This window comes from Anser brachyrhynchus (genome assembly GCF_964034855.1).
Source record: "Anser brachyrhynchus genome assembly, chromosome: 1".
Classification (NCBI taxonomy): Eukaryota; Metazoa; Chordata; class Aves; order Anseriformes; family Anatidae; genus Anser; species Anser brachyrhynchus.
In genome coordinates, this window is record NC_137694.1 from 45,314,419 (window position 1) to 45,341,676 (window position 27,258).

At 49.5% G+C, this 27,258-nt stretch overlaps 2 protein-coding genes across 7 annotated transcripts in view; one reads left to right on the plus strand and one right to left on the minus strand.

Annotated features, from left to right (window-relative positions):
• The window catches only part of LOC308196565 (solute carrier family 23 member 1-like), a 31,906-nt gene extending 18,258 nt beyond the window's left edge, over positions 1-13,648 (minus strand). For both annotated transcript variants that reach the window (XM_080595702.1, XM_080595701.1), the window contains exons 1-3: positions 6,913-13,648; positions 3,425-3,571; positions 1,913-2,070 (exon numbers count right to left, since the gene is read on the minus strand). In XM_080595702.1, coding sequence (XP_080451828.1) covers positions 1,913-2,070; positions 3,425-3,571; positions 6,913-6,966 — 359 coding nt within the window. In that variant the 5' untranslated portion in view covers positions 6,967-13,648. The remainder of the gene's footprint in view (positions 1-1,912; positions 2,071-3,424; positions 3,572-6,912) is intronic.
• A 1,523-nt stretch (positions 13,649-15,171) lies between these two features.
• LOC308196609 (uncharacterized protein) lies at positions 15,172-22,805 on the plus strand. 5 transcript variants are annotated; one of them, XM_080595780.1, is made up of 5 exons: positions 15,173-15,557; positions 17,245-17,433; positions 20,457-20,613; positions 20,823-21,005; positions 21,309-22,805. In XM_080595780.1, the coding sequence occupies exons 1-5, from the start codon at positions 15,380-15,382 to the stop codon at positions 21,520-21,522; spliced, it is 921 nt and encodes a 306-aa protein (XP_080451906.1). In that variant the 5' UTR covers positions 15,173-15,379; the 3' UTR covers positions 21,523-22,805. The 5 variants fall into 5 exon arrangements, 2 of the variants coding, with proteins under 2 accessions (XP_080451907.1, XP_080451906.1); XR_013952281.1 differs by having other exon boundaries at positions 15,420-15,557; positions 17,250-17,433; XM_080595781.1 differs by lacking the exon at positions 20,823-21,005 and having other exon boundaries at positions 15,172-15,557.
• The last annotated feature ends 4,453 nt before the right edge of the window (positions 22,806-27,258 follow it).

The window sequence follows — 27,258 nt, forward strand, 5'->3', positions numbered from 1 at the left end:
CCTATGACTAAGGGCAAGATGAGGTGATCCATATGGGGCACATGGAGTTTTTTGCAGCAGGGTTTACAAGATGGAAAGCTGCAGATTTAGAGAAGATGTTATGCTCTAATCATCACTGCAGAATGCCCAAGCATCTGCTAAGGGGGCTCACCACAATGGTAAGTGACCTGTGCCTCCTCAGGAGCTGCTAGGGTAGTTTCTCTAGTGACCCATCACTGCGTTTTCATGCTTTGTCACACAACCGAGCTGCAGGTTACAGTGCGTCGGGATTTTCCCCTGGCTATTGCTTCAGCAGGACTGCTCCCAAATTGCACCCACTCTTGCAAGGAACCTCTTTTCCATGGCCAGTTCCTATCTCTTTGTTCATGTGCCAGCATTACCTTTTAGCTAAAATTGTTTCTTCTTGCCTGATCCCCCCTCTTCTCTCCCAGACTAGTCATAGGCTGCAGCCAGACTCTCTGACCACCATTTGCCAAAGCTAAAGCAACCAATATCACTCACATTGCCTCTACAAGATGAACTGTCTCCCTTCCCCACACCATGTTAATGGGTCGTCTCTGTACCTCTTCTCACCTCTTCTCTAAATCAGTCTTTCTTAAATGTGGTCACCATGAGCTATGCAGAGCACTTAGCTGAGGGCTCCCCAGGGCCTAGGAGAGTAACATTGATGTTTTCCAGGAAAAAGCATCCCCTCAGCCTTGTATTTACTGTTTTCCCAACAGTCCTGTTGGTGATTCATGGTTATCAGCTACTAAAGGCTTTGAGAAAGCAGTAAAAGGAGGAAAAAAAAAGTGCTTCCAACTGTTTCCCCAGGCTTGGTTTTGATTACCATCCCTCCTCCAGCTGTGCCACAGGCTGAGTCCACCTTTCTGACAGGGAATGTCCTCATGCCTTACAACTGGGGCTGGCAATAAGGTATTTGCATCCTCAGCACAGAATAAATAAATAAATAATTAAAAAGTAAGCTTATCTTACAGGAATAACTCCTCACTGCTTAATTTGATCTGTTGTTCCTTGTTTAGCTATTTAGCCACAGGAGAGACTTCCTGCCACACGCTTCTCCTTGGCTAACAGCAAGCAAGGCAAGTCACAGCCCTCAGGTATTCACCAAGTCATTTGGGGGTGGCCTGGGAGGACTCCAGTCTGAAACGGCCCCCACTATGGCCATGCACCCTAACCTGGAGTTAACTGAACTCAGAAGAACCAGGTTGTCCCTCTTTAGTGGCCATGGTGGCCTGGCCTGCATGGCATTGTACATCTCCAGACCCCTTCCTCCATGAATCCTGCAGCAACAAAGGAGAAGTGGGGTCACCTCTGGGGAGGGGGTCATCTACAGCCATTTCTTATGACAGACAGAGATGGGAAAGTTGCCCTGGGGAAAGATACAGGAAGTGTAAAAAACATTTTGTGATTTGCTGGTAGAAGAGTTTTAACCAGGTCATTCAGATTCAAAAGCCAAAGAACGTGTGACTTTTGCTCCTCCCTGTGTCCCTAAACGTGGCAGATGGGCTCCCATTTCTCCCAATCATCCCCTGCCCTAGAGTTTCTCAAGGACTCTGTGTCCCAGGATGAGATCAAAAGGGACCTGCTGCAGCTGGAGGATCCCTGATAAGGAGGAGGCAGATACTGCTTAGTGCATCTTTTAATGATTTATTATTTAGCATGGCCAATACCTTATGAACCCAATGAAAAGTGCATCAATTACCAGGAAATGCAGAAGTCAAACAGTAAGGTAGCGATACAAAGCTGTCAGGTACAGCAATTGCAGTATGCTTTGGCATGTGTCCTGACTGCCCAAGGGTAGCAAATGACCCTTGTTAATAGATAAACTCTACAGCAAGCTGGTTGCTGAGCACGTAGTAATTGCATCTATAAATTTTCTTGCATATTCCATTTCTTGCCTTTGGCCTACCTGACTCCAAAGAGGACTTGCAGCAGGGTGCAAATGCCTGAGACAAAGAAGATGGTGCTGATCAGGTGGCTCTGGGTGAGCAGGTCGTGCTGGAGGCAAAGCTCTCTGGAAAGGATCAGCGGGACGGCTACGAGACCTCCCATGGCTGTCAGGAAATGCTAGGAGCCACAGAGAAAGACTGAGTGAAGGAGGACACAGAACTGGCATAATATAATTACTGTGTTGCTGAGGGAAGTCTGAAAGCACCTTGCGCTTTTGTGTTTGGGTGACACTAGTACTACCCATTCCCTCTTTTGACAACTTTAATGTTCTGTTAAGGACTCTTCCAAGGTACCTACAAGAACTGCAATGCACTCCCACAGACTTCTCCCACTTTCCATGCCCAAAGACATTTTGTAGTGCTCTGAACCCCCAAGATTGCTGTCATATGCAACCAGTTTATCCACAGCCCTGCAAACAAAGCTGCTGGGTATGCTGTTCCAGGAAGTAGGGGACTTCCCAAGGAAGGGATCAGGTGAGGTGAGTGCAAATGTCTCTATTCATTTCATTTGCACCACAACTTATAAAAAGTTAGCAAAGTCGTCCACTCTTCGCTATCAACTACTTTTCTCACACAGTGCAATTATGAATAGCCTTAAAAAACGGACACCAAAGAATGGAAAAATCAGGCATTGTGTTTTTCAGAAGAGTCACAGAGGTATTTCAATGATGAACTTTACTTAATAACTAAATGTGCAAATAAATTTTTCAGATTTATTTTTGCTTAAATATTAACATTATTTGTGCTGAGCAATGGACAAGGTAAGGTCACTTCAGCTGGTATCAATTCCTAGTTCTTACTCATAGTACAGGACTGCAGTGGTGGGATTGGTGGCACTCAGAAACTCACTGTGCTCATTAGAGGCATGCTTTATTAAAATTATGACTCAGATGTGTTCATAAAACCTTGTTTTTATACATTCTAACTCTGAGATGACCTTTGAAGGAAACAAAGTACAAGATGTCCACCAGGCTTCAAGCACGGTCCGTTGTTTCCTTAATCACTCTGAGATCTCTATTTTCTGAGGCTCCGCACCCGGTGGCTTTGTGTGGCACTGAGGCATTTAACACGCTGGGGCATGGAGTGGCCAAAGCAGTGTGGACCCTTCTCATGCTTCCTCTGTCTAGCTTTTATTGCAGTGGGAAGGCAGAAGCTCAGACATCTTTAGCCATTTGACTGGCTTCAGCAGAGGTATCTGACCTGTTCTCGTTAGCTATTTGGCTCTGGTCCTGGCACTCTGCCTTCCATCTGCACTTCAAGGGGCAGGGTGTAGCTGCAGGCACAAGGATAGCAATCAGTGCTCAGGCAGCCGTGGGAAGGACTTGAAGTCCACTGAGATCCAGCCCAGAACAGCTCCAGTCACACCTGGGGAACATAAAGCACCGCCAAATTCGGGTTTTGCCACCATGAACTGACCTGAACAACTGTTAACCTTCCAACCCCCCCACCTTCTGCCTGCATCCCTGTCACACCTGAATGCCCAGCAGGATGCACAGGTACCAGGGGGGCACGTCCGTGATGGTGTAGGCTAACTTGTTGTCCCGGCCCTTAACCCCGATTTTCTCTGGGCCTTGGGCAGCAGGATCCGGCAAGGAGCAGTGGTGGCTCCCATCTTCACCCTGGAAAACAGAGAGACCTTTCGTTAGCCACAGCTGCCTCTCCTGCAGCCATGCTCCATGTCTTGTTGCAAACCCACGTATGTAGTTTCAACAAGGCTGGAAGAAAAAAGAGCAACTGAGGGGAGGTTAAAACAGAGGTAAAAACACCTAGGGAAATCGGTTATATGCTTATATACACATGTCTAGTCCAGGAGAAACATTTGAGGGTGTGTCAGCCTCAAAAAGACATCGGGACAAAGCCTTTTAGTATCATTAATGTCTTGCTAAGGATGGAGAAACTGACCAGAAACAAGAAGGAGTGTGCAGTGGATTAACACATGAATCTTGTGCTGTCCCCTGTTCTCCAGCCCACTCAAACATCTCTTTTGATAAAATACATTGAAACAATTTGACCCTTTACAGAGTAGAAGCCTTTTTTGTATTCATTTCCTTCTCTTAAATCTTCTTTTCCTGATCTCACACACACCCTTACAAGTGTTCTGCCTCAATAAACACACCTGTGCTGGGTACAACCCAGGACTCCTCTCTAAAACGGAGGAACCAGGCGAAACCAAAGACCATGGCGTCCCGGCGTCCATTTCAAAGGCGCCAGCTGGCAGAAGCTGGGTGGGATGAGACCTCATCCCCAGCAGGGGCTACCAGGTGCTGCCCAGCTTGGCTGTCTGCCACGGGGACGGCACCCTGTGCCATAGCTGCGGGGCAGGGGGATGCGCTGAGCACGGGGCAGCACCGGAGATGGGGAAACAACCTGGGGACACGGGGCCTTGGGGAGGTGGTGGGTCTGGAACAGCTCCCCAGGAAGGCTTGGATCCCCTCGCAGGCAGCCAGAAGCCTCAGGGCTCCCCAGGGAGCTGTACGCCTCACAGGGTTTGTTTGTACGGAGATGTGCTTTGTCAAGGAAAGCAAAATAGTGCTTTGCTTCAGTTGCCTCAGTTTTTAAGCTGAGTAAATGCCCCCAGTTTTCTGCTTCTTCTTCCACCTCACCCTGACCTCTGTGCATACACGTGCACACACAAACACGCAGACACCCCATGCACAACTCCACGCACATCCCACCTGTGCATGCATACAACACCATGTGCACATGCACATGGCAGAGAAACCTGCTGTCAGGAGAAGCTCAACCACTGTGTCAGCACCAAACTTCTTTTTTTTTTTTTTTTTAACCTTCAAGTCCTGCCAGAACGTAAAGACACTGAAAGGCCCAGCAAAGCAGGGTGTGTGCTCGTGGCCTACCTACTGCTGGAGCTAACACAGGGTCAGGGAACAGGGACTTAAAATTAATGTTACATTCAGTTGTACATTTGCAGATGCGGCCAATTAACCCTGCAGGACAGCATCACTCACTTGAAATCTCCAAGTTTCCAAGACCTGTGCCTGTCCCATTTAAGATCATGCTGTTAGAAATGCGCTATCTGATACCTCTTAAAACACGGTGTATTTACCCAGCCAAGGCAGGCTGGGGTCATCACACATCCTTCAAAACAGATAGGTGAGGGCAGGGTTAATTCAAACTGAGCTCAGGCATGAACTTCAAGAGCAAAAGGCGTTCCTCAATAACTCCCTATGGAGGCATTTTCATTTCAGAACAGGAGGGCCTGAGCTGTGGATTAACACAAAGTACAGCAAGGTATTTAAGACTGCTCATGCAGGGAGTTATTTGGGGACAGCTACTCCTGAATAACACCACGGGTAGATGATTCCTAAGCTAGGCGGACAGCAGTAAGCTCCTTTCCTTTCACTGCAACTTTTCCCATGTTAACCAGGAGGCACAGGGCAGCTGGGCAGAGCCTGTGCCAGTAAGAGCCTCGCATGACCATCACGAGTGCCTGGCCTTCCCCGGGAGCTGGAGGAGAGCGAGCAGGGCTCAGCAGGAGAAGGATGAAGCAGAGATAACAGGACCAGGCAGGACAGGAGACAATGTCTGACCGAACAAGAGGTGATGGGCACAAACTGGAGCACAGGAGGTTCCACCTGAACATCAGGAAGCACTTCTTCACTGTGCGGGTGATGGAGCACTGGCACAGGCTGCCCAGAAAGTTTTTGGACTCTCCCTCCTTGCAGATCTTCAAAAACCACCTGGACGTGGTCCTGGGCAGCCTGCTCTGGGTGGCCCTGCTTGAGCAGGGGTTGGAGCAGGTGGTCTCCAGAGGGCCCCGCCAGCCTCAGCCATCCCGTGATGCTGAGGCAGTGCGAGGAGGAAGAGGCAGGAGCAGTCTGGGGCAGTGACAGGCCCTTGCAGGAGCTGCTGTATCTGTTCCTGGTGGTTCTCAGCCTGGCTGCTCCCCTGAGGCCAGGGGCCTGGGATGCCCTCTGCGTACTGCATCAGGAAGGTGGTCAGAAACCGAACTGCCAGAACCACAGGCAGAAGACAGTGGTAATTCAAACTTCAGGCAGCCACAAGCCTGATCTGCGTTATGGCAGAACAGGTAGAAATGGAGATCATTAACGATAGTGAAAGCAAGCCCCTGCATTGCTCCGAGTACCTCCCCGAAGCTCTGCCTGCAGCTGCTCACACAGCACTCCACCTCCACTGTTCGCAGCAAGCTCTCCAAGAGTTATCTGAGAAATGGGAGACTCGGACACCAGGAGATTAAATGACTCCTGGGTGGTCTGTACCAAGGTATGGGACAGCTGCAGGACCCCACTCTTTGACCCTTGCTGTCAGAATATAAGCAGCTTTCCTTGTTTCTAATGGAGGTGACCTCTGCCATGAGATAGGAATGGGGCTGCTGTGCCCCAAGTCCTTGCCCTGTGGCTCTGTTATAGCTCCCAGTATTTCCCGTGCACTGCAAACCCTTGAATTCACACATCATTTACAGCTTTTACTATCCCACTATAAATCTACAGGGTACTTTCCCATGCTGACTCCCCAAACCCTTTTTCACCCACCTCTCTAACAGTTAACCTCACTAGAAATAGATCCAGAAGACAAAGAAACACATTCTTCGGCAGGCTAAATTTGTTTTGTAATTTTACTAGTTAATATATAAATGCCTCTGTCCGGGGACACCTGCACCAGGATCCACCAGCTCTCTTCCTTTTCAATACAGACACACTTGCACTGCCATTCACCTACTCTATCATTTTAGAAATAATGGAGAGAAAAGAAGTGAGAAGGGCACCAGAGAGCAGAAGCTGCACTGAGTCTGCAGCAGCAGCAAGCTTTAGTTAGGCTATCATTCCTCAGATTCCTGCTGATAAAAGAGCTGAGACAGACCTTTACCACACACAAGCATCCCTGCATACAGTCCAACCCCCCTGGCTGTCCCTTTCTCCTCCATTTGGAGGGATCACACCAATTTATACAAGAATTACCCATCAGAGAAGAGCAGACTCACCACAAAGCTGGGGTTATCTAGCCCGTTGAGCTCTCTATCTGACGAGGGGGTCATGCCTTCCACTTTTCTTCACTGACTGCCTTGAAAAAGAAAGAGGAGTAAGAAGAAGGAAGCCTCCCAAATTGCCACTCGTCCCGGTCAATACAGCCCTAAAGAAACTGGGTGAGCAGATGCAGAAGGTGGACGTCAGGAGTAAACCAGTGCTCAGTCCTAGGTCTTCATGTGAGCAGTATCGCAGAAGTGTTTTCTTTCCCTGGGCTTATGTAAGTGACTCCTTTTCTCCAGCTGATTAGGGGATCGGCATTCACACCAAACTGGAAAGCAGCCCTTCCCTGGGCTGAGTGAATCAGTAACTGACGACAGAAAAACTTCCTCTCTAGGTAAAGATGTGAGGGGGTATCAGAGAGGTGAGACATTTCCCTCTCTCCCTGGCACAGCCTTGAAACCTGTTGCTTCACTACTGATTCAACAGCAACTTGCATTTCCCAGGTGGGTTGGGTCTTGAGGAGCTTTATGCCAGTCTTTAGAAAATTAAATTTCTAGATGGTTTCACTTATTCTGCATGTAAATCACTGTGTATTTTGGCTACGGTACAAATGTAGTCATCTTGTATGATAATCCTATTACAGCGTGAAAAGAATTAGGCTTTTTACAGGGAAATTATATAAGACAGAAACCAACAAGCAAGTCATCAGAAGACGACACCAGAAAGGTATAAAAAAATAAGATTTTAAAAGGACTACTTCAGGTCGTTTGATTATCTCCATTCGACTAAGGATCCTAGCTGAATGGGGATAATCAGATGACTTGAAGCACATTTGCCCTTATTTTAATAAGCAGCAGTGTCAATGCTCTTATCAAGCTATCCTAGCTACCCCTCCCCAGCTCCCCTCAGATGAAGTACCTATTTAATTTAATGGCTCCCCAGGGCAGTGAACTTCCCAGACCAACTGCAGAGAGCTCCTGTGAAAAGGAGCTTGCTATTGCATGCACACAGTGATCACCCATTGGGAATATCTCCAGGTTTCCAGGCAGGAAGCAGCCTAACAGAAATAAGCTCTGTCCTCTGTTTCTTATGTAGAGCACTAATATTCTCAGGTCTTCTCCTCAGACCAGGACTGCATTATAGAGGAAGACAATCTTGCCCTAAACATCATCAGTGAAGCTATGACCTGCTGAACAGCTAAAACTTAAGGCATCAAAATCATCAGGCATTTATGGCTTTGCCAGATCTCCTCTCTGAACCCCTGATATATATAGGGATCTCCCTATAATTTTAACTGCAGGGGGTGCATTTTCAGCCCCACTGATCTTGGCATGAGACCACACTTTTTCTGCAAGCTGTAAATGAGAACTATCCCTGGTGAAACTAGGCTAGACACTTTTGCCCTCAACTCTATCAATTCAGAGGGAGCAGCACAAAGGCACTGTTTTATAGACTTGCTCATCTCTTGTTATCCAGTGCACTGTATGATTGCAGTTCATTGCATATATACAGTTTCACATGGCACCATATATACTGATAGTGTCCATTACGTAATACCAGTGAGAATGCACTATTGCAAAGCTCCAAGAAAAGGAGCATTAGATTTTCTTTCATTCATTTTGTAAAAGTACATTCCTGCTTGCATTTCTTGATGGATGGATGCAGTGCAGTTGTTGGAGCAGCCATCTACATCTGTGTGTTCTGATATCCTCCATTCACCCTTCTCCATTCCATGAATCAGCCAGTCTCTGTGCCTCACAATCTCTCTCGTTGTGTTTTGTTTCGTTTTGTTTTGTTTTTTGTCAAGTTGTGGCACAACATTCCTCTGGGGTTACCCTGTCTTCCCAGTAAACTTTTAAAAGACCTTGCATCAAAAAAATCTCCCATCTCGTAATTTCAGTCCAACACCTGTTCAGCGACCCCCCAGTCCTTTTTTTAAAATGGCATTCAGTAATCAGGGTTTCTTCATCTCTTTGGCGTACAAACCTATGTAACAACCCAAAGTGGAAGGTACATTACAATGCTTGTCATCTGGGCTAGCTGCCTGTGTCATCTAGGCTAGCATGTGCGGGGAAAAATAATAATAATAAAAAAAGCATCAGTAACAACAATTCCTTTTCTCAAAAAAAAATATATAATATAGCTATTCTGGTAAACTCTGCAGTGTCAAAAAATGCACCTTAACAGCACCAAGAGAGTGCAGGTTTCCATGAAAAAATGCAGGAAATAAGTCCTAAGTAGCCAAAGGCCTGGACATAAGAGTAGGTCTATCAGGAATGAACAGTTTAACAGTATCAGCCTCTGGCCAGAGAAGGGTTAATGCTGTAATCTGTAATCTAGAAGGTTATGAAATAGGACAATGTACACACCAAGGCAGAAATCTACGGAGACCACATGAAGTGCCTCAGCCCGGCATGTGCTGGCCTTGGAAATAAACAATGGGTGTAGGAAGTCTCTGTGTGCACGCAAGTGTCTGTGTACATCATCTGTAGATGTACTTGTGTATATTTGTATATATACAACAGGAGTAGTAATAACTTACTAAATTGTGACGTTTTTGGAACAAGGAATTATTCAGTTAGCAAAGAGGCATGCTGAACTACTAATATCATAAATTCATAGAACCCAATCAACTGTGGGGGTTGTTATTATGAATAGATGGGCAGGCTTCCTCTTGTTCAACTTACTCAGGATGTGTGAGAAAATGAAACCAAAAACTGTGGTATGGATTCCCTTTAGGCTTCTCTGTCTGGCATATCGTGTTATCCATCAAGCTACCTGGCCAGCTGCTCACAACAGTAAAGGCTGTCTGGGCTTACGCCCCTGGGGACAGGAGAAATCAATTGACTGTTAAAAGCTGCTAATCAAGGAAAATTTCGGGGACATGGGAGACCCAGCTGAGAACTTCAGTCTTGACCCCAAGTCTTGGTACCCACAAAGAGAGCCTGGACCACCTGTATCCAGACTCTCCTGACAGGGTCATTTTCTCTCTCGTTCTACATTTCTCCCTGACACTCCAAATCTTTTCCAGGAAGCATTTCAATAATGGATCAACTTATAAAGCCATCCTGAGATAACTCATCCAAAGAGCTCCCTGCACTCTTTAGCAGACAGGTGTCCCTACCAAATTGCAGATAGAGTGGCACCAGCATGGTGACTTCCAAGCCGTACAGGTAGATAGAGGTGTGGCAAGTGCCTGCCATGTGCGATTGTCCCCAAAACCAGTGGAGTGACAAATCTGAATGTGCTGGCAGCTCCCTCTGCTGCCAGAGGGTACAGACTGCTGTGATGGCTAAGGGACCTGCTACCAACTTTACCCATCTGCAACGCAGACATTGATACATGAGCTTCCTCTGAATTCAATAGGCCCTTCTACAACTTCCACTGGATCTTAAAATAGGAGTGCCAAATAGGCTAGGTAAAGAAAGTGCCATTTCTTTCCTGAACTATGCAACAGCCAAGAGAGACTAGCACAGATGAAGGTGTCTGAAGCTGAGTGAGATGAGTCCCTCCCTGTGGGGCTGTGCACACATAACCCAGGGGAGTGCAGATTTGGTGATTCACATTAAGCCCCTTGCTTAGAGGGCAAGTTCATCCACAGTGTTGCCACAAATTTCTCACACTGTTCCAGCTGGGAAACTGTGGGTTTAGAGGGAACTTGGAGCTATGAAATAAAAGCAATGTGGTATAGAAGAGGAAAATTTGGAAACATCTCCCTGGAGAATGGTTCATTCTTCCACAAATCTAGCCCTGGTTGGTTCGCACGAAGGATGAACTAGCGAGAGAGCTATGCAAATGGATTGCAGTGAGTAATTTAGTCTCAAAATACCTCTCTGTCCTTCTGTCTGTGGAACCTTCTGCAAGCAAATAGGCTCACTCGTGTTCATTGACTTGAAATTACTACTTTCGTGTTTGGTTGTGGAAGTTCAGCTTCTGCAGAAAAATTCTGCACTGCTCACTAATGAGACTGGATTAATAGAGTGCTTTAGTCTTGGACTGCAGACAGTATTTCCTATGAGAAAATGTCTTATCACTTAAGTGCAACCAATGCAACACACTGCAGTGTACCTGGGTTATACAACAAAGTTCACCTGCAAGGATGTTACTTTAAAACACAACAGGGGGATAACCATGACCAGAGTAAATCCCCTTAAAGAGTCAGGGATCATTTCATTCTACTTTTGAAACAGGATCTGTATGGCGCTGCAAGGAACCAAGTGCAGAGTCCCAGCCAGAGAATTACCTTTGTGCTCACCTTTCCCCTCCCACTTCTCTCGGTTGCCTTTCCTCGTCCAAAGGACAAGAAGACAAGTGGGGCACAGAGGCACACATCTACATTCCTGTTGCCACTTTCCTGTGCAAGCAAAAGCAAGTGTCACGGTGAAATTGCACAGGCTCTAGTCAAGCAGCAACACTCCCTGGGCTTTGTGCAATGCTTAAGCTCGCTCAGCTCTTTTCTAGCAAGAGCCCTACAGTCATCCAGCTCTCCCAGCAAGTCTGCCTTGACCCCTCTCTTCCTCTTTCCTCCTGCCGCTGTTCTTCCAGCTGGACCCGTAGCCCTGCTCTCGGTGTGGGTCTTGGATCCCATTGCTGCCAGGGCAGTGCGTCAGCCCCAGGGGATGAGATGAGTGCTTCCCCATGGCAAAGGGGGCTCCTCCTCACCTCCCCTGCCCCACCTAATCTCCATGGCTAGCCCCAGGCGGGCCATACCCTGGGGCATGATGTGACCGAAACCACGTAACCTTTTCTGGTTATCCTCAGAGTTCATCTACCTGTGCTCCTCCAGGACCCCCTCCTCCAGACATCCTTGTCTCTCAAGGCAGAAGAAAAGTGCTTGCTCTTCTCTAGGGCTGGTGCTCCTTGGTGTCAAAGCAGCACAACAACAAACCACAGAGCTGATGGAGGCTCTACCAAAATCAGGAGATTGGTATGAGGGTGTGGGCCAAGACACTGACAGGAGATTAAAGGAGACACCTCCTCAGTTTCACGGTGCTGTGCCTACGGCAGCACACCTCTGCTTGGCTGCCTGTGCCAGGGGAAGGGAGGTGTTGCTTTCTCCGGCCAGGAGCACCGGAGTGAGGGGAGGCAGGGCATGGGGATGGGACAAAGTCTGCCACCCCCTTGGACCAGCAGCAGCCTGGCCTGGTGAGGATGTGGGATGGGAGATGGGAGAGCCCCTGCAGCTGATGGGTGCTGGGTTTGAAGCTGTAGAGCAACGACTGGAGGGGAAAATCTTCCAGGACAGCCATGCGGGTGGGAGGATGTGAGGGGCATTTTTTGCATAGGGGGGATTTGAAAGGTTCAAAGGGGCACAGGAGAAGGTAGGGGAAAACACAGCCTTGGCTAAGAAAAGCTTTAAGTGGGAATCCCCATAGACCAGCAGAGAACTTGAGCGCAGGTACGAGGTGCCTCTGAGCCAGCTTTGGCAGCTGTGCTTTGCCTCGCAGGCTGCCCGAAGGAGATCACCTGCCCGGCCCTGCTCTGCTCCACCAGGAAGGTGGGAGCCCTGGCCAAGACCTCCGGTCTGTGGCTCCCCCATCCTTCCTTCCCACCAGGAAAGGGCTCTCCAAGCCGGGGCACGGACGTGCTCCTTCATGTCCGAGCCTCAGCCGGGCTCCCGGGCCTGCACAGCCTGTTGCCCAGCTCCTGGTTCAGCACAGGCTGCTGGCACCTGAAAGCTGGGTGCGGGGAACGACGCTGAAATCCCTCCCTGGCAGGATATTAATTCCACAATAATAATCCCCTTCATCTCCTTCGGGCTCTGGAATAGCTCTTTAGAGCATTAGCAAAGGAATAATCCCCGTCATCTATGCAGCAATTTGAGCACAAGCTCAAGCGTGGTTATTGTGTCCCCAGGGCCACGCTGAGCCCATTCGTTCCTCAGCATGTGACACGGGGACGGCCACTGGCCCTGTGCCGCGGGCCACGCTTGTGGCACAAGCTGGGTCCCCAGCTATTTAGTGCAGGGACACCTCCTGCAGCGGGGAGGGGGACAGAGGACCCTGCCCTGGACCCATCCCCATGCCAGCGGCGGTGGGGCTGGCCCGCGAGCCCCACTGGTGCAGCCGGAGAAGGCCCACACAGACAAAAAGCAAGCGAGCAGCAATATTCACCCAGCCAGGCAGGGTCTCTGCTAGCAGGGGGTGATGGATCCCCCCGTCCCGCTCTCCAAGGGCAGCCAAGAAAGCTCACAGTTTAAGATGGATTAGCCAAGAAAGGGAAGAAAATACCGTTGTTTTCCCACAAGATCATTACGAGTCATGGGGGGCTGAAAGAAGTTTTCCTGAGTCAGCAAATAAATCCCCTGGAAAGAAACCAGCGAGGTGCCAGCAGAGGCAAAGATGTAAAGAGGTGTCTGAGAGACGGACGGGCGGACAGAGTGGGATTACGGTGTGTGCTGGCCCAAAAACCCAAGGTGGTGACAAGAGACCCCTGGGCAATGCAAGGAGGGCTGGAGCACGGCTGCACAGCCTGGTGTCAGCGTGAAGGGGGTCACAGCACAGGGTGTGAGCGGGGCCCAGGGCATTGCATGGGGTGGGGAGGGAGGCCTCGCTCTGCAGGGTACCCCCATGGCAGCAGGGAGCGCACATCCAGCAAGGTGCACCGGGCAGCCAGCTGGACTGAGAGGGGCACCCCCAAGGGAGGTCCCCCAGCAGTGTGGGCAGGGGGAAGTGGACAAAGGGGACACGACAAATGGGGGAAAGCGAGAGACGGAGCAGCTGCAGCTCACTGCTGGCTGGGGTCCCTGCCTCTGCCCAGAAACGCTGCTCCCCTCTTTGCTGCACCACTGGGATGGGATGGGATGGGATGGGATGGGATGGGATGGGATGGGATGGGATGGGATGGGATGGGATGGGATGGGATGGGATGGGATGGGGTGGGATGGGATGGGGTGGGGTGGGGTGGGATGGGATGGGATGGGATGGGATGGGGTGGGATGGGGTGGGGTGGGGTGGGGTGGGGTGGGGTGGGGTGGGTGTTTGATTCCATCTGACAGATTTATTTCCCTTCATGCATTGCAGTAAATCACCCGGTTCACACAAAAGCCATAAGGTTTTACAAACAGGAGCTGCCCACATATCTGAGGCAACACTTCTCTCCCCAGACCCCTTCAGGTGGCCGTGCCTGACCAAGCACACCAGCCAGCCCAAGGCAGCCTGCACCCAGGCATTGCTCCCAAGCTGTGGCTACAGGCTCTGGATGTAAAAGACATAACCAAACATAACCAAATGACCCACAAAGCCAGAGCATCTCCCTGCCAAACACAAATGTCCTCATGCCCAGCCACCAAGGACGTTGTATTCCTTGTATTTGTGCCAGTGCTGTTAATGACTAATAGGCTGGGCTTTAACCCTCGTAGCTGCAGTAAGTCCCAGGAGAGGCAGGGATGCAGGATGGGGGGCACAGAGACCTACAGGGCAGGGCGGAGCTGCAGGGAAGAGATAAGGCAGCCACAGCAGGGGATGTGCCAGCAACCAGTGCAAAGCCCCGCTGGTCACACACCTGGTATTGTGGCCGCTGGGCAAAGCCTGGGCATGGAGGCACTGCCTGCTCCTAAACCTCACGGTCTGGAGTGCTGGGGCAACGTGGGGCACCTCAGCCCTGTGCAGGGAGTCAGGCAGATGAAGGCAGGCAAGGGTGGCTTACAAACCAGAAGGCAGGAGCCGGTCACTACTGCAGCCTCTCCAGTTATAAAACATCACAAAGTAGGCCAAGAGAGATGCTGTGCAGGGGTAAGCCCAAGAAAAAGGGAAAACAGATTTCTCTGTGGTTCCCAACGCGGCGGGCTGAATTGCTACTACAAAACCACTTTGGCTGTGGCAGCACACATCCAGCTCCACTGGTGTTTACAGAAAATCAACCCTGGGCTGTGGCGGGAGGGAAAAAAAATGTGCACGGAAGGGGCTGCTGCCCAGGGGTCTCACCAGCTCTTTGCAAAAAAACAGCAGGGCAGTTTCATACCCAGCACTGGCTGCTGTCAGTGGGCAGAGGAGGAGGAGGAGGAAGAGGAAGACAAAGAGAAGGAAGGCTCCCAGCGCATTGCTCCAGCACCTGGGGAAGCCAAGATGGTTGGGGAGACAGTGACAGCTAGTCCCTGCAGGAGGGAGATGTCAAAGATGGACCCCAGGCACTTGCTGTCTCTTGCTCCTTTCCAGCTGCCTGTTTTTCGGCAGAGTTCAGAGCATCTCTGCCCAGTCTGCAATGTGGGGCTGGGGGAGTGGGTTGTGGGGTGCAGGGAGGCTGTGGGAGCCCTGCCTGGGTGGGAGGGGGACGGAGGGAAGCAGCATACAGCTGGAGCGGGGCAGGCAGTTCTAGGAGCAGGGATGGGGGGCTTGTGCCTGCGGGGAGGAGAACGGCTGCTAGCTTTGCTGCTCAGGGCTTAACGCCTTAAGAGCCCAGCTGATTCCTGCTCAGAAGCAAAGGGAAAACACAGGCATACAGGACAGCGGGGTGCTCAAGGATGCTGTGTTTCCCCAAACCATGATGGGACGAAGGTTTGGAAAATGCATCGCTTTTTGCCTATTGCCTTGGAGCTGCCTGAGTGTTGCCCAGAGCAGTGCTGCTGGGCCCATGACCGCTTTGTCCAGTGCAGGACACATCAGGAAGGGGCTGCCCAGAGACTCTGACAACGGGACCTACGTGCACAGCAACATCTCAGGTACTCGAGCAAGCGTTTGCCCGCCTCTCGGGCTGCTGGGGGCCCCGCGGTGCAGTAGGAGAGGCAGCGGGATGCCTCTGCAATGGCACGTGGGTTCTTCTGCAGAGGGCGCGTAGGGCACATGTAGGGGCTGCAGGGCTTCATGTGGTCCTAGGGGCCACAGCAGTTGTGGGCTCTGGGAGGGACATGTCACGTCAGAGGCAGGGTTGCAGGTACGGGGAGGAAACAACGCTTCACTGCCTTCCTGACAGAGGAAAGCTCTCTTCCATGTTAACCTCTATGCATATCACAACGGGCCAGCTCTCTGGCCAGGGGACGAGCTCACTAAACACATCCCTGTCCCCATGGGCTGAGCTGTGGCCCTCAGGAAAAAACGAGGATGGAGATTTGTTAAAAGCAACAAATAATCTCCAAATGCTGCAGGTCATTATGGTTTTTAATCAGCTTCCTAGAGCAGAGCAGGTGCAGCTCCTCAGTGAGGGGTGCATGGCATTAGGGCTGCCACAGGGCACCCACCTGCCTGATGCTGTATTGTTGAACCTTCACCTTCCCAAACCTCTGTCCACTACATGTTTCCAAGGTGCATGTTGGGAACAGTCCCCGAACCACCTCATCCTCACACCGTCACTACGGATTGTTGGGGAAGGTGCTAGCCAGTGACAGACAATTTAACCATATAACAGGTCCAGTCCAGGCATCCTGGCAATGTCCCTACCACTGCTAAATTTATGCATATAGATGCATCTATTACCTCTTAATAACACTGATGGACCTGCAGAAAGTCTGATCTTACTCAACTTGATGCTTTCTTGCCAGCCCCTCTGACATCATCTCAGCAAAACCAGAGGCAAAACAAAGCTCTCTTGCATTAACTTCACTGCTGCACTTTGAATGTGCCTCAAAAACTAAACATAGCAAGTTTTTACCTGCATGCTTTAAGCTTGGCTAAGCTTTCTGACCAATGTCTTCCTTTAATTGAGGATGTTGATGCCCATAATATCTGTTACACAAGAATCTACCCATCTACCTTGCCTTTGCCTTGTGTTGGGATATCTGGGGTTTTTGCAAGCATACATCCAGACTGACACGCTTTTGGGAGTCAGTCCAAAGGGGTGCAGTCAGATGCGAGGGGTGCAATGCAAAGAGCCATGACCTAAACAGAATAACCGGGTAGTTTTGAACAGTTGGGGGTAAAAAAAATAAAAACAAAAAAATTGAAAAACATTAATAGCTGGAATGGAAAAGGTATCTTTCCACAGCATAAACTAGTATTTTTTACTGCTTTGAGTTCCACCCAATAATATTCTCCCAGAGTCTAACTTTCTTAGCTGTTTGGGGTATTAAAAAAGCCTATTCCCTTCCTTTTAAGGAAGGGTGACCCTTTTAAGGGTCCCTTAAAGATGACCCTTTTAAGGGTCACTCTTTGCACCCTGCCCGCATGCTGTAACCTTCTGTTCCCAATTCTGCTGGTCAGGAACACCTCACATTACACAGTTTGCAACTGGGAGACTTACTTCCCAAACAGCCATTAGACCTCCTATGTCCCTCCTTTAAGGTTATGCAAAAAAATCCTAGAGCCTTGAAGGACCTCCAGGAGTGATGCAGGGGATGGGTGGCCTTTTCAAAAGCATCACACTGCAGGGGTCTTTGCCACCACCTGTCCCTAATTTCCACCCTTCTCCCCCAGCGCAGTGCACAGCTCTGCCCACACCACCCCACGGACACTACTACGTGGACAGAGGCTCGGGCATCTCCTTGGGCTCAGTCGTCGTGTACTGGTGCGAGGAGGGCTATCAGCTGGTGGGCAGCGAGAGGCTCTCCTGCCTCCGCTGGGAGAGCATCCCATCCTGGAGCCACCCTGAGCCCCACTGTGAGGGTAAGGAGCCCGCCGGCAAACCCAGCCCCAGCAGTGCCAGCTGGCATTGCAAAGCCCGTCTGCTCTCCTGTAGGGTTTCAGCTAGGTGCATGGGACCTCCATCCTTTCACTAACCAGTGGTCCTCACCAAACTCAGCCAGTGGCCCCATAAAACCGGGTCCCAGCCACCTTGAGAGTGGACAGCAGAGGTCCAGCTCCACCCAGCTAGTGGTCATCAGCACCAGTGTATCATGATGCTTTCAGTGGGGTGCTTGCAGGAGCCTTTAATGAGCTGTGTACGCTGGTGCAATGCTGTGACCTAGCTGTCCCCTGAGCCCTCAGCTGGGCACATGCAGCTGATGCCTCCTGGGTGGGAAGCCAGGTGGGGAGACACAAGGAAACACTCTGGAGGGAAGGCAGGGTGCTTCCATCAGGCTGACACCCTGCAAGAATATTAGAGAGGATCCTAAGGCAAAGGGGCATTGCAGCATTTTGTATCTTCTTGCCTCATGCTTTCTGCCAGAGTCTGATCTACCACCAGCAGTCACCACAAAGAGCTCACAGACATGCCTGCCTCCAGGCTCTGTCACAGCAGAATGAATGCAGGGAGGCTCTGTGTTTTCCTATATAACCTTCTGTCCCTTACATAGCAGCTGTTAAACCTTAGCTAAAAAAATCCACTTGTTTGTCACTGGGGTGAATCCCAAGGAGGTGGTTCAGTGGGTAACCACAGAATCACAGGAGATCCTGAGTTGGAAGGGACCCAGGGGGACCATCAAGTCCACCTCCTGAGAGTGTTGTCCAAACGCTGCTTGAGCTCCCTCAGGCTCGGTGCCATGACCACTGCCCTGGGGAGCCCGTCCCAGTGCCCGAGCACCCTCTGGGTGCAGAACCTTTCCCTAACCCCCAGCCTGACCCTCCCCTGTCCCAGCCCCATGCCGTTCCCTCGGGTCCTGTCGCTGTCCCCAGAGAGCAGAGCTCAGCGCCTGCCCCTCCGCTCCCCTCGTGAGGGAGCTGCAGGCCGCCATGAGGCCTCCCCTCAGTCAACAGCTCGTACTAAGTTACTGTCATCCAAAAACTTACTTAGCGTGAGTTCAGCTCCTGCGTCCAGACCATTAACCAGGTGTTATCTTGCTCACACTAACTGCTACAGAAATCACCAAAGCTGGTCAAAACCTGGTACCGGCTGACATTCAGCTCCAGGTGCCAGGCACAGGGTCTTCAATTCACAGCCAAAACACTTCAGCAGGAAGAAAGCTGAACTTTGTAATAACCCAACACATGCTCTTTATAAAAGCACATGCAAAGCATGTGCCACTTTCAAATGGCCCTAATTTTTTTTTTCTGTTATGAGCTCATCAAGAACCAATGGCTTAATGCTGAAAGAACAAAGTCTATATCGCTTTAAAAGCTCTCCCTCATGCACTGGGAATTGTGTGCCTACATAAAATGATTTCAGGAAAATTGCCCTCAAGAAAGTTATTTATTTTTGCAGCAACAAGCAAAAACACAGAAGTTGTAAATACTATATAGCTATGCATAAACTATATTGCTCATGCTGGCCAACGAGAAAGACCTAGGGGCCCTTTCAGAAACCATCTACAAGCAAACCTGTGGTACAACAGCTAGCTAGAAAAGGTTTCAAATGGAAAAGGTCTGACAGCTTTTGCTGCTTCTCTTTCACTTTCTCAAGACAAGCAAATCCATTTAGAAAAGGTAACATCTCATGAAAGTCCAATTAGAAATGTGCTTCAACCGCAGAACACCTCAGTAGGTCCTGCACTGGGAGAGGCTTCAGCTCAGCCCCTAAAACACCACAAGTAGCTTGCTCTTTAAACACAAACACAAGTAAAGCAATTCCCCGTCAATTCAGAGCTGTAAAATTTGTTTATAATCAGTGAGTGTCTTCCGTTCATAAAGGCAATCATAGCAAAATAAAAGTAATGAACTTTGTTGCCATAGTTTACACGTAGTGCTGCAGTAAAACATTCATTAGCAAACCTTATCTTCCCAGCTCTAAACAGGCATTGCAGCTTGTACACTGCCTAATGCAGAAACATCTCCAGTGAGCCAAAAAAAAGCCAACCTACAGTTTTAAATCACATTTCAGGCTACCAAAAATAAAGAAGTTTTAAAACAGTTTCAAGGAAAAAAACTTCATACACTTCACATTTCTCTTTGAAACAAAAAGCAAATCTCTGTGCTTTCTGAAGTCTTAGTTTGGTTGTTTTGTAAGTGTCGTTAAGGTTGAAGGTTTTTTTGAATTTGTGTATTTTATTACTTTGAAAACGTACTATTTCTGCTGATGCTAGCAAATGCTTTCCTATTATTTTGACCTTGGGGAGGGAGCCACATCCCTAACTTCAGATGTTTACAACGCAGACGTCATTTAGCTTCCCATTAGGGTTTGATCACAACGCAATTCACCCGATCCTTTCAGCCATGGGCCTTACTGCGGGCAGCGATCCCACCCTGTGCACGCAGCGCACTGCACCCACTGGAGTTGCCGAGGAATTCTTTACAGAAAAGCCACCTCAAGAGCCCATTTTCCTTTCAGATAGCTGTGCTTCCTTACCCCTTTTTTCATTTTTTTTTTTTCCCCAAGAGAATGGCTAAGCAAAATAGGTGTTCCAGGTAAAAGCCAACAGTTACCATATTTTTAATTGGAGTTTAACTCATGCTACCTTCGTGTTTTACGTAGGACACATTGGAAGCGCTGTTTTCTGTCACAGATGATTACTTTATTTAATTCGAACCAGAAAATATTAGTTTAAAAGCCTTTATTTTTTGTCATAAACCTTTTGTTTATCGAACCGGCGCGGGTCACCCGCCATTTTGTGAAGCTCCCACAACCCCTGCACGGCAATTAATTGCCCGGGGGGGGGGGGTCTGGGCTGTTCCCTCACCCTTTGGGGCAAAGCGGCCGTGGCTCGACGTGGCTACCGGCACCCCGGGGCGCCGGGGAGAAGCCCCCCGGGGGCCGCACGCCCCCGGCCCGGCCCCGGCCGCCCGGTCACCCCGTCCCGCTCTGCCTCTGCCCGCAGCCGTCCCGCCGGCCCCGCAGGCGGGCTCCCGCCTGGCCGTCGCCGCCGCGCTGGTGAGCGGAGCCGTCATCGCGGCGCTGGCCGCCGCCTTCGCCGTCTGCTGCTGGCGGGAGCGGGCGCGGAGGAGCCGCGGGCCGGGGCGAGCGGCCGGCGGGGGGTGAGTGCGGGGCCGGGCCGGGAGGGGGCCGCGGGGCCGGGCCGGCGGCGAAAGCCTCGGGGCGGGGAGGGAGGGGAGCGCCGCACGGTGCTGCCGGGCTGACCCAGCCTCGGTGGAGGGGGTAAAGGACAGCAGGGGGCGACGCCGGCTTGCGGGACGGAGGGGCGGCGGTGCGGGAAGGCGGCTCGGCTGCGGCTCTCCCCCTGCAGGCAGCGGCAGCAGCCCCGGAGGAAGGGCGGGCGATGGGAGCGCGGCCCCTCGGCGGCGGAGAGCGGGAGGAGAGCCCTTGGGAGGCTGAGGCAGCACCACCGCCGCGATTACCGCCTGTCAGCCTTCTCCGGCGCTGTGCTCCCGGGGGCACACGCGGGCTGCAGTAACCTGGCTTGCCAAAGGTAGGGCGCAGCCCCCGGGCCCTGCCCGCAGCCCCTCGCACCGTGCCGGAGGGGCTGGAGGCAGGAGCAGCCGGAGGTGAAAGCCTGCATCGCCTGGGCGTTCACTCCCTTACCCCTCCGACCCTATTACCCCTCGCCTGGACCCCTTAGTGTACGGAAATGCCTTCCTTCCCTAAGTCCTTCTCAGCTAACCCAAGGCAGCACAGCCTAGCGAGGCGGCTCGGCACAGCCTTGGTGGGCTGCAGGCTCCCTTGGGTTGCCACAACCCTACTCACAGCCCTCTCTTCTTCTTGCCTTTGCCAGGAGCTCAGAAAACCTGCCAAAGCTGCCCCTGCAGAGCTCAGGCCCCGGAGTGCATCTCCTGCCCCCATGGGCAGCACAGCCCCCCCCAGCCCCCCACCGCCTGCTACTGCCTGGGGGACCTGACTGCATCGACCTCACCCAGGGCCTGCCCCCCGGCTGCTACAGAAGCTACGAAGAACACCAGCTCTTGCACAATTTTGGGAGGCCAGTTTGAAAATTTAAGCCGTCGTTCAATCCCCCCTGCCCTCTTTTTTTCTTAAAAGATCAATTCCTTGAAGCTCCAGAGAGCTCAGGAAAGAATTTCACAAGAGCCACTTACTGCACCTGGGTTTTCAAATGGAGAAAATTGGACACTCCAGGTTGAAAGGCTTTTTTGATACAATCCTTTTATTTTTTCCCTGTGTCCAGAAGTGCACATTTCAAAGAAATGCCTGGGTTACCGGCTTAATTGATCATTTGGGTGAGATGCATGAAGCGAGTTAGAACAGCCCCAGTTTAAGGCAGAGGCTAAGCACCTGCAGAATTTCAGGTTTTAAACACAAGAGTCTGATTTGCTGTTTGGGGCTCTTTTGAAGGCTGAAAGTGAACAGTGAGTGCCAGTTACCAGAACAAGGAATCTATGTCATTAGATAAGTGGAAGCATTTGCAATTCATTGCACTTGAATGGAGGCTGAGAGTAAAGTTTTTCCTGTTGTTCAGAACTCACAACATCCTCCCATTGCTGTAGTCAATCTTGGACTTGCAAGATGCAGTGACAAGTGGGTAAAGATAACCAGTCAAGAGGAAAACATGAATTTATCCTTAATACAAAAGACCTAGCACATTTAAAACAACTTGGGATTTTTCATCGCTTTTCTCCTGCATTAGAAATTCAGGTCACATGTATCAGGACCAACAGCAGTGCCTGAAGAGCTAGCATAAGTACTGTAATTTGCATTCAGGAGGCAACAACACCCATAATTCTGTCCAGGATTTCCTGCATGGAAACATAGGGGCACATCCCAGGCAACCACCCACAGAGCCTGGCCAGCAGACCTGTGCATACATAACATGCCTGACACGTGCTGGGCACACCAGGCTTGAGGAACATGGCCTCAGAAGTGCGCAGGGATGCTCTTCATATCTCGGGAGTGACTACTGAATTAGTCAAGAGGTGCTGGCAGCCCCAAAGTTCCTGGATGCACAGGGCACGGAATAAGAACAAGCAACCAGAACATGAACCACGAGCATCACTACCATACAGCGCTCAAAGGTACAAACTCAAAATGTCCTGCTACAAAGGCTGGGAGTTTTAGGCTGCCAACTCAGTTTCCATCAACTTCTGCATTACATTTAATTAAGGCTTCTTTCCTTGAAAAGATGCAAGGTAGCACATTTTTGTGATAAATGCAAGACCTACTTAGTAGACCTCCCTGGAAACACTGTTGCTTCTCCCTGGAAAGAGGGCTAGGGACACTTTTCTATTTGTAGTAATAATAAAGGAATCTCTCCCCATTCTACTTTTTGTGTCTTCTTTTCACACCACCACGCAGCAGAAAGACTGGTCTGGGGGCTGGCTGTCAACAGGCACTAAAGCTTGTACAATCCTTTTCAGAAGAGGATGACACCTGAAGTGGCCATTTAATAGTAGTAACCATACTGCAAGGAAGAAAAGCTTTTCATTCCCATAAAACAACTGAAGGTGCAGAAAGGACAGGAAAAATGAGACTTGCCCTGCATTTCCCTTCATCTCCTGTCCTAACTTTACCTTTTTCTCCTCTCCCTCTTTCCAACCAAGCCTAACACATAGCCCCACGAGCAGACTGCAGAGACACCCTGAGTCAGTCCCCAGTAAGCATCAGGCCTGTCCAGTGCTCCCAGCATGGCCCCCAAGTGCTCCCCAATGGAGGAATTTCTGCACAGACCTCTTGCAGAAAACACACTTGCTTGTCAGGAAACAGCAGCGACTTTGGATGCAGTGCTAAGGGTGGCTCAGCTCTCAGGAGCACCCTGGCATGCCCATCGGTGCCATATCCACAGGCTATGCTCTGTCACTGTTTTGCTGAAATATATTTTTATGTGCAGGGATTCAGCACAGGATCTGCTCTGGGAACAGTGTTTCCCAGTTTCTTCTCCCTTCTTGTAGGAAGGGAGACGAAACCAGAAAAAAAGAAGGGAAACAGAAGAAGGTAATGAGATTTTTTTTTTTTATATCTTTCTCTTCTTTTCCTCTCCCCTATCATGGTTTAAGGAAAAATTTTAAATTCATTACAGTTTCTCTTCTCTCCAAGATCTTTGTGAAAAGAAATACAGTTGGGGCACATTCAGAGTTCACTTTTCCTTGGATCCAAGCAAGGCTTTAGAAACAAAAGTGGGATTTTTATTTTTTTTTTGCTACATAGAGATTGATACCTGCTTTCACTGCAAACTGCAATGACGCACATTTTAGATATAAAATCTTTTGCCAAACATGTCCAGAACGATGTCGATTCTGAAGTGTCATAACAAAAAGTTAACATTTTCAATAAACTGACACAGTAGTTTTTCATACCGAGAAAAATGTCAACTTGAAACAAGCATTTTATGTGACTGATATTTAAAAAAATTATTTACCTGACAAAATTGAAAAGTTTCTTTAGGGGTAACATTTACCTGACTTTTTTTTTTTTTTTTTGAAAAGTTAAGATTTCTACCACAAGAAAGTTGATCCCAAGACTTGGCTCCGACAGCAGATCCTCTAGCAGGAGGAACAGAGAGGCCTTTCTCGAAATTCGTCTCAGACTGGCAGGGAACCAAAACCAGTGGAAGAAAGCTGGGTTGAGGGCAGGAAGCCCAACTTTACCACAAGTTCCCCTATCAATCCCTTCATCTTTGCCTCGGTTCCTTCTCACCTTGCACCAGCACAGCAAAGGGCTGAGTTCAGTTTGCGAAGAGCCGTGCTCAGCTTCACCCCAGGAAGGCGACTGGAATCACCACCTGCTTTTATTTGCCCAGAGGAAGGTAGCTATGTAGAAGCTTCAAGTAATTTGTGAACTGAAAGGAAAAACTCTCTCCCAGGCCTGTAGTGCCACACATTCTCACCACAATTTGGTGGTTCTCCTTGGAGCCACCATCTTCCTAACCCTTCCTCAACGGGGCAGCACATGCAGGCCTGCCCTTCCCACCACTTTGCCCTGCCAAGCACAAGACGAACTCCAACATTCTCCACCCTAGGGAACAGGATTTCCAGCTAAGATCCTGGCCTACCTACAGGGAAGCTGAAGCTCCAAGAAGTTTAGCTGTAATATTTTATGCAGTATCCAATGCAATATCTAATCATTTTAATTATATTTATGCAGAGTCCAATACACAGGTGGGCCCTAGAACTGGAGGAAACCAACGGAGGAGGGATGGAGATGGCTGCAAGGTTGTCTCATTGCCAATTTCTGTCCCAAGCAAACATGGCAATCAGTTGCTCCCAGCTTAGTGCCCAAACAGAGAATGCATCCTCATTTTTTTTTAAAAACAGGATATTAAGCTTGAGATCCCACACTGTGAAACCTCAGCCTGCATGCTTATTTAGAAATAGCCAACAAGTTTGGGTCACAGCTTTAAATTCCTCAGATAAGCTCACTGCATCAGCCTTCTGTGGACTGTCAGCATTGACAGAAGAGGTTTCAGACCCTCTCTGAAGATCTGGGCAAGGTTAATGCTGGGACCTGTAACAATGAAACGTTAAAGCTATGAAATCCCAAGAAGCATTCATTGTGGTCTTGAAAAGAATAGTGAACCTCTGCCAGACATTGCTGAAAGGGCAAGAGATTCGTAAAATTTAAAATTTTGAGGACTAGAGGGAAGAAATAGTAATCAGGCAAGATTTCCCAGGAGGAAGTGCATGCAGTGACTGTATCCCACTTGAAAGACCGCATCTCATTTGTGTTCCAGGAGATGGACTCGTGGAGCACCAGAGGTCAGGCACACCATCTCCCATGGGTGGCTTAGATTAACAAGTTTTCTATATTGCTTTCCTCCAGTGACGACACCTTTGTTCAGACGACTTTACCACACCTAGTATTACTGCATCAGCCCCACCCTGAACCAGTCCATTTTCATCAGCAAGGCCAGTGACAAATCTGTTGCTGCCAGGATCACCAAGCTGACCTTGAGCCTCCACTGTACCGAAGTATGGACTTCCGCATCCCCACAAGTGGCTCTAGGTCTCTGTACTTGTAGGGCAGGAGCTTCATTCGGACATTTCCATCTCAAGAGCCTTCACTTTACCACATAAACCTAACAGCAGTAAGCCTAGGGCAAAGGCAAACCCCAGAAAGAAGGGAAGATGAAGATCTTGCTCATATACAGTGCTCTCACACGTAGACCAAAATGTACTGAGGTTACACCATTTCTGACACTGTATCCCAAAGCTATGACAATACATCATCTTTTCCCTCTTAGGAGCTTGGTTTACAGCAAAAGCCATAAATAGAAGAGGATCTGAGAGCTGTTTCCCATCGGTGGAATGTTCCAAGGGAAAAAGAGGTGTTGGGATTTGGGAGGAGAGGGAGGAACACCAGTCCTTACAGTTAGTACAGGCACATTCAACATGAAAACCTGATAACGTATCAGTGAAGCAGAAAGCATTTCTATAGCTAGACACATATTTGCACAGTGCTAGAAGATGTAAAGCAGCAACTGTTGTTAACAGACACGCATTCATGGCAAACAGCACTGCACATCATCTCTGCTTTGTGAGCACTGAAAATTCACGCCTGCTAGAGCTTATTCCCCTCACGAATTTAGCAGAATCTACAACCCCTTCCGGCAGGGCTGGTGACAGCTCCCGTGCAGTATCCCTTGAAGCACTGTGCCACCTCTCAATGCTCAAGAGGCCTCAGTTCTGAGTAGTGAGAGTTTTTAGAGAGTTTTTTATTCCAGCACTATAGCTTTCCCCAAAGGGATTAGTCCCAGGCAGTACAGTGCCCACCACTCAATGGATTTACATATGCTAGAGACCAACAACAAACCTAAGCTCCTTTACAACTTACACCATGCACTCTGAGGCGAGTGACAGACAAGAACCACCAGGTAACTGGTCTATGATCTTTTAAAGTGTATTTTCTTAAGCTCTCTTGCAAGGGTGAGGGAGGAAATTGGTGCATGCCTTCCCCCACCACCCCAGGGAATAATGTGCTCAAGCCAAAGAAGTCTCCACAGCAGCACGAGCAACTCTACAGAACTACAGATCACTGCATTGGCCCTAAAATCCTGTATCTTGAATGCCTACGATTAAACAAGCATCTCAGATAAAAGCTGTTTGCAGAACAGAGTCTATGATTGTGGAAGGGAAAACTAAAATTACGAGTTAAAGAACTTGAGTACAAACCACTCACTTCGTAATTTAAAATTGTCACAGAAGTTGGCAAAGGTGCTTTAAGTATGGTTAGAGCAGCCCTGTTGGGACACTGCATTGGTAGGGGGACAGGTGCTCACACCTGATGGGGGAGTAGAAAATGAATGTTATAGATGGAAAGGAAATTCAGTCAAGGGCTCTTCACCTTACCTAGGAGGCAACATACTCCCTGCTGTAACTCCAGAGATTTGTAATTTCCTTATTAAAAGTAAAGGGAGCCATGAACCCTTAGTATCAGCCCAGCACTGTTGACCCCAGAATTACTACACCAGAACAGAATTCCTTGAAAACGCAGCAGAACTGATACCAATGCATTCACAACTAACAACTCCCTTCCTCCCCTCAGCACACATTCATACTAGTTTTGGAGGAGTCTGATCCATCCTCTTTCGCCAACTTATCTCTACCAGACATCTTTCAAATGTGTTGCTAGACCAGGCTCACCACACTTTTAGTCATGCACCTTTCTGGGCTTAATGCTAGAGCTGTACATGTTCTTAATACGTGTAGCAAGAACAGACCACGCACTGAGATAATCACACGGACAAAACAAATGCATGAACTTCCTCCTTTCGGTAACGG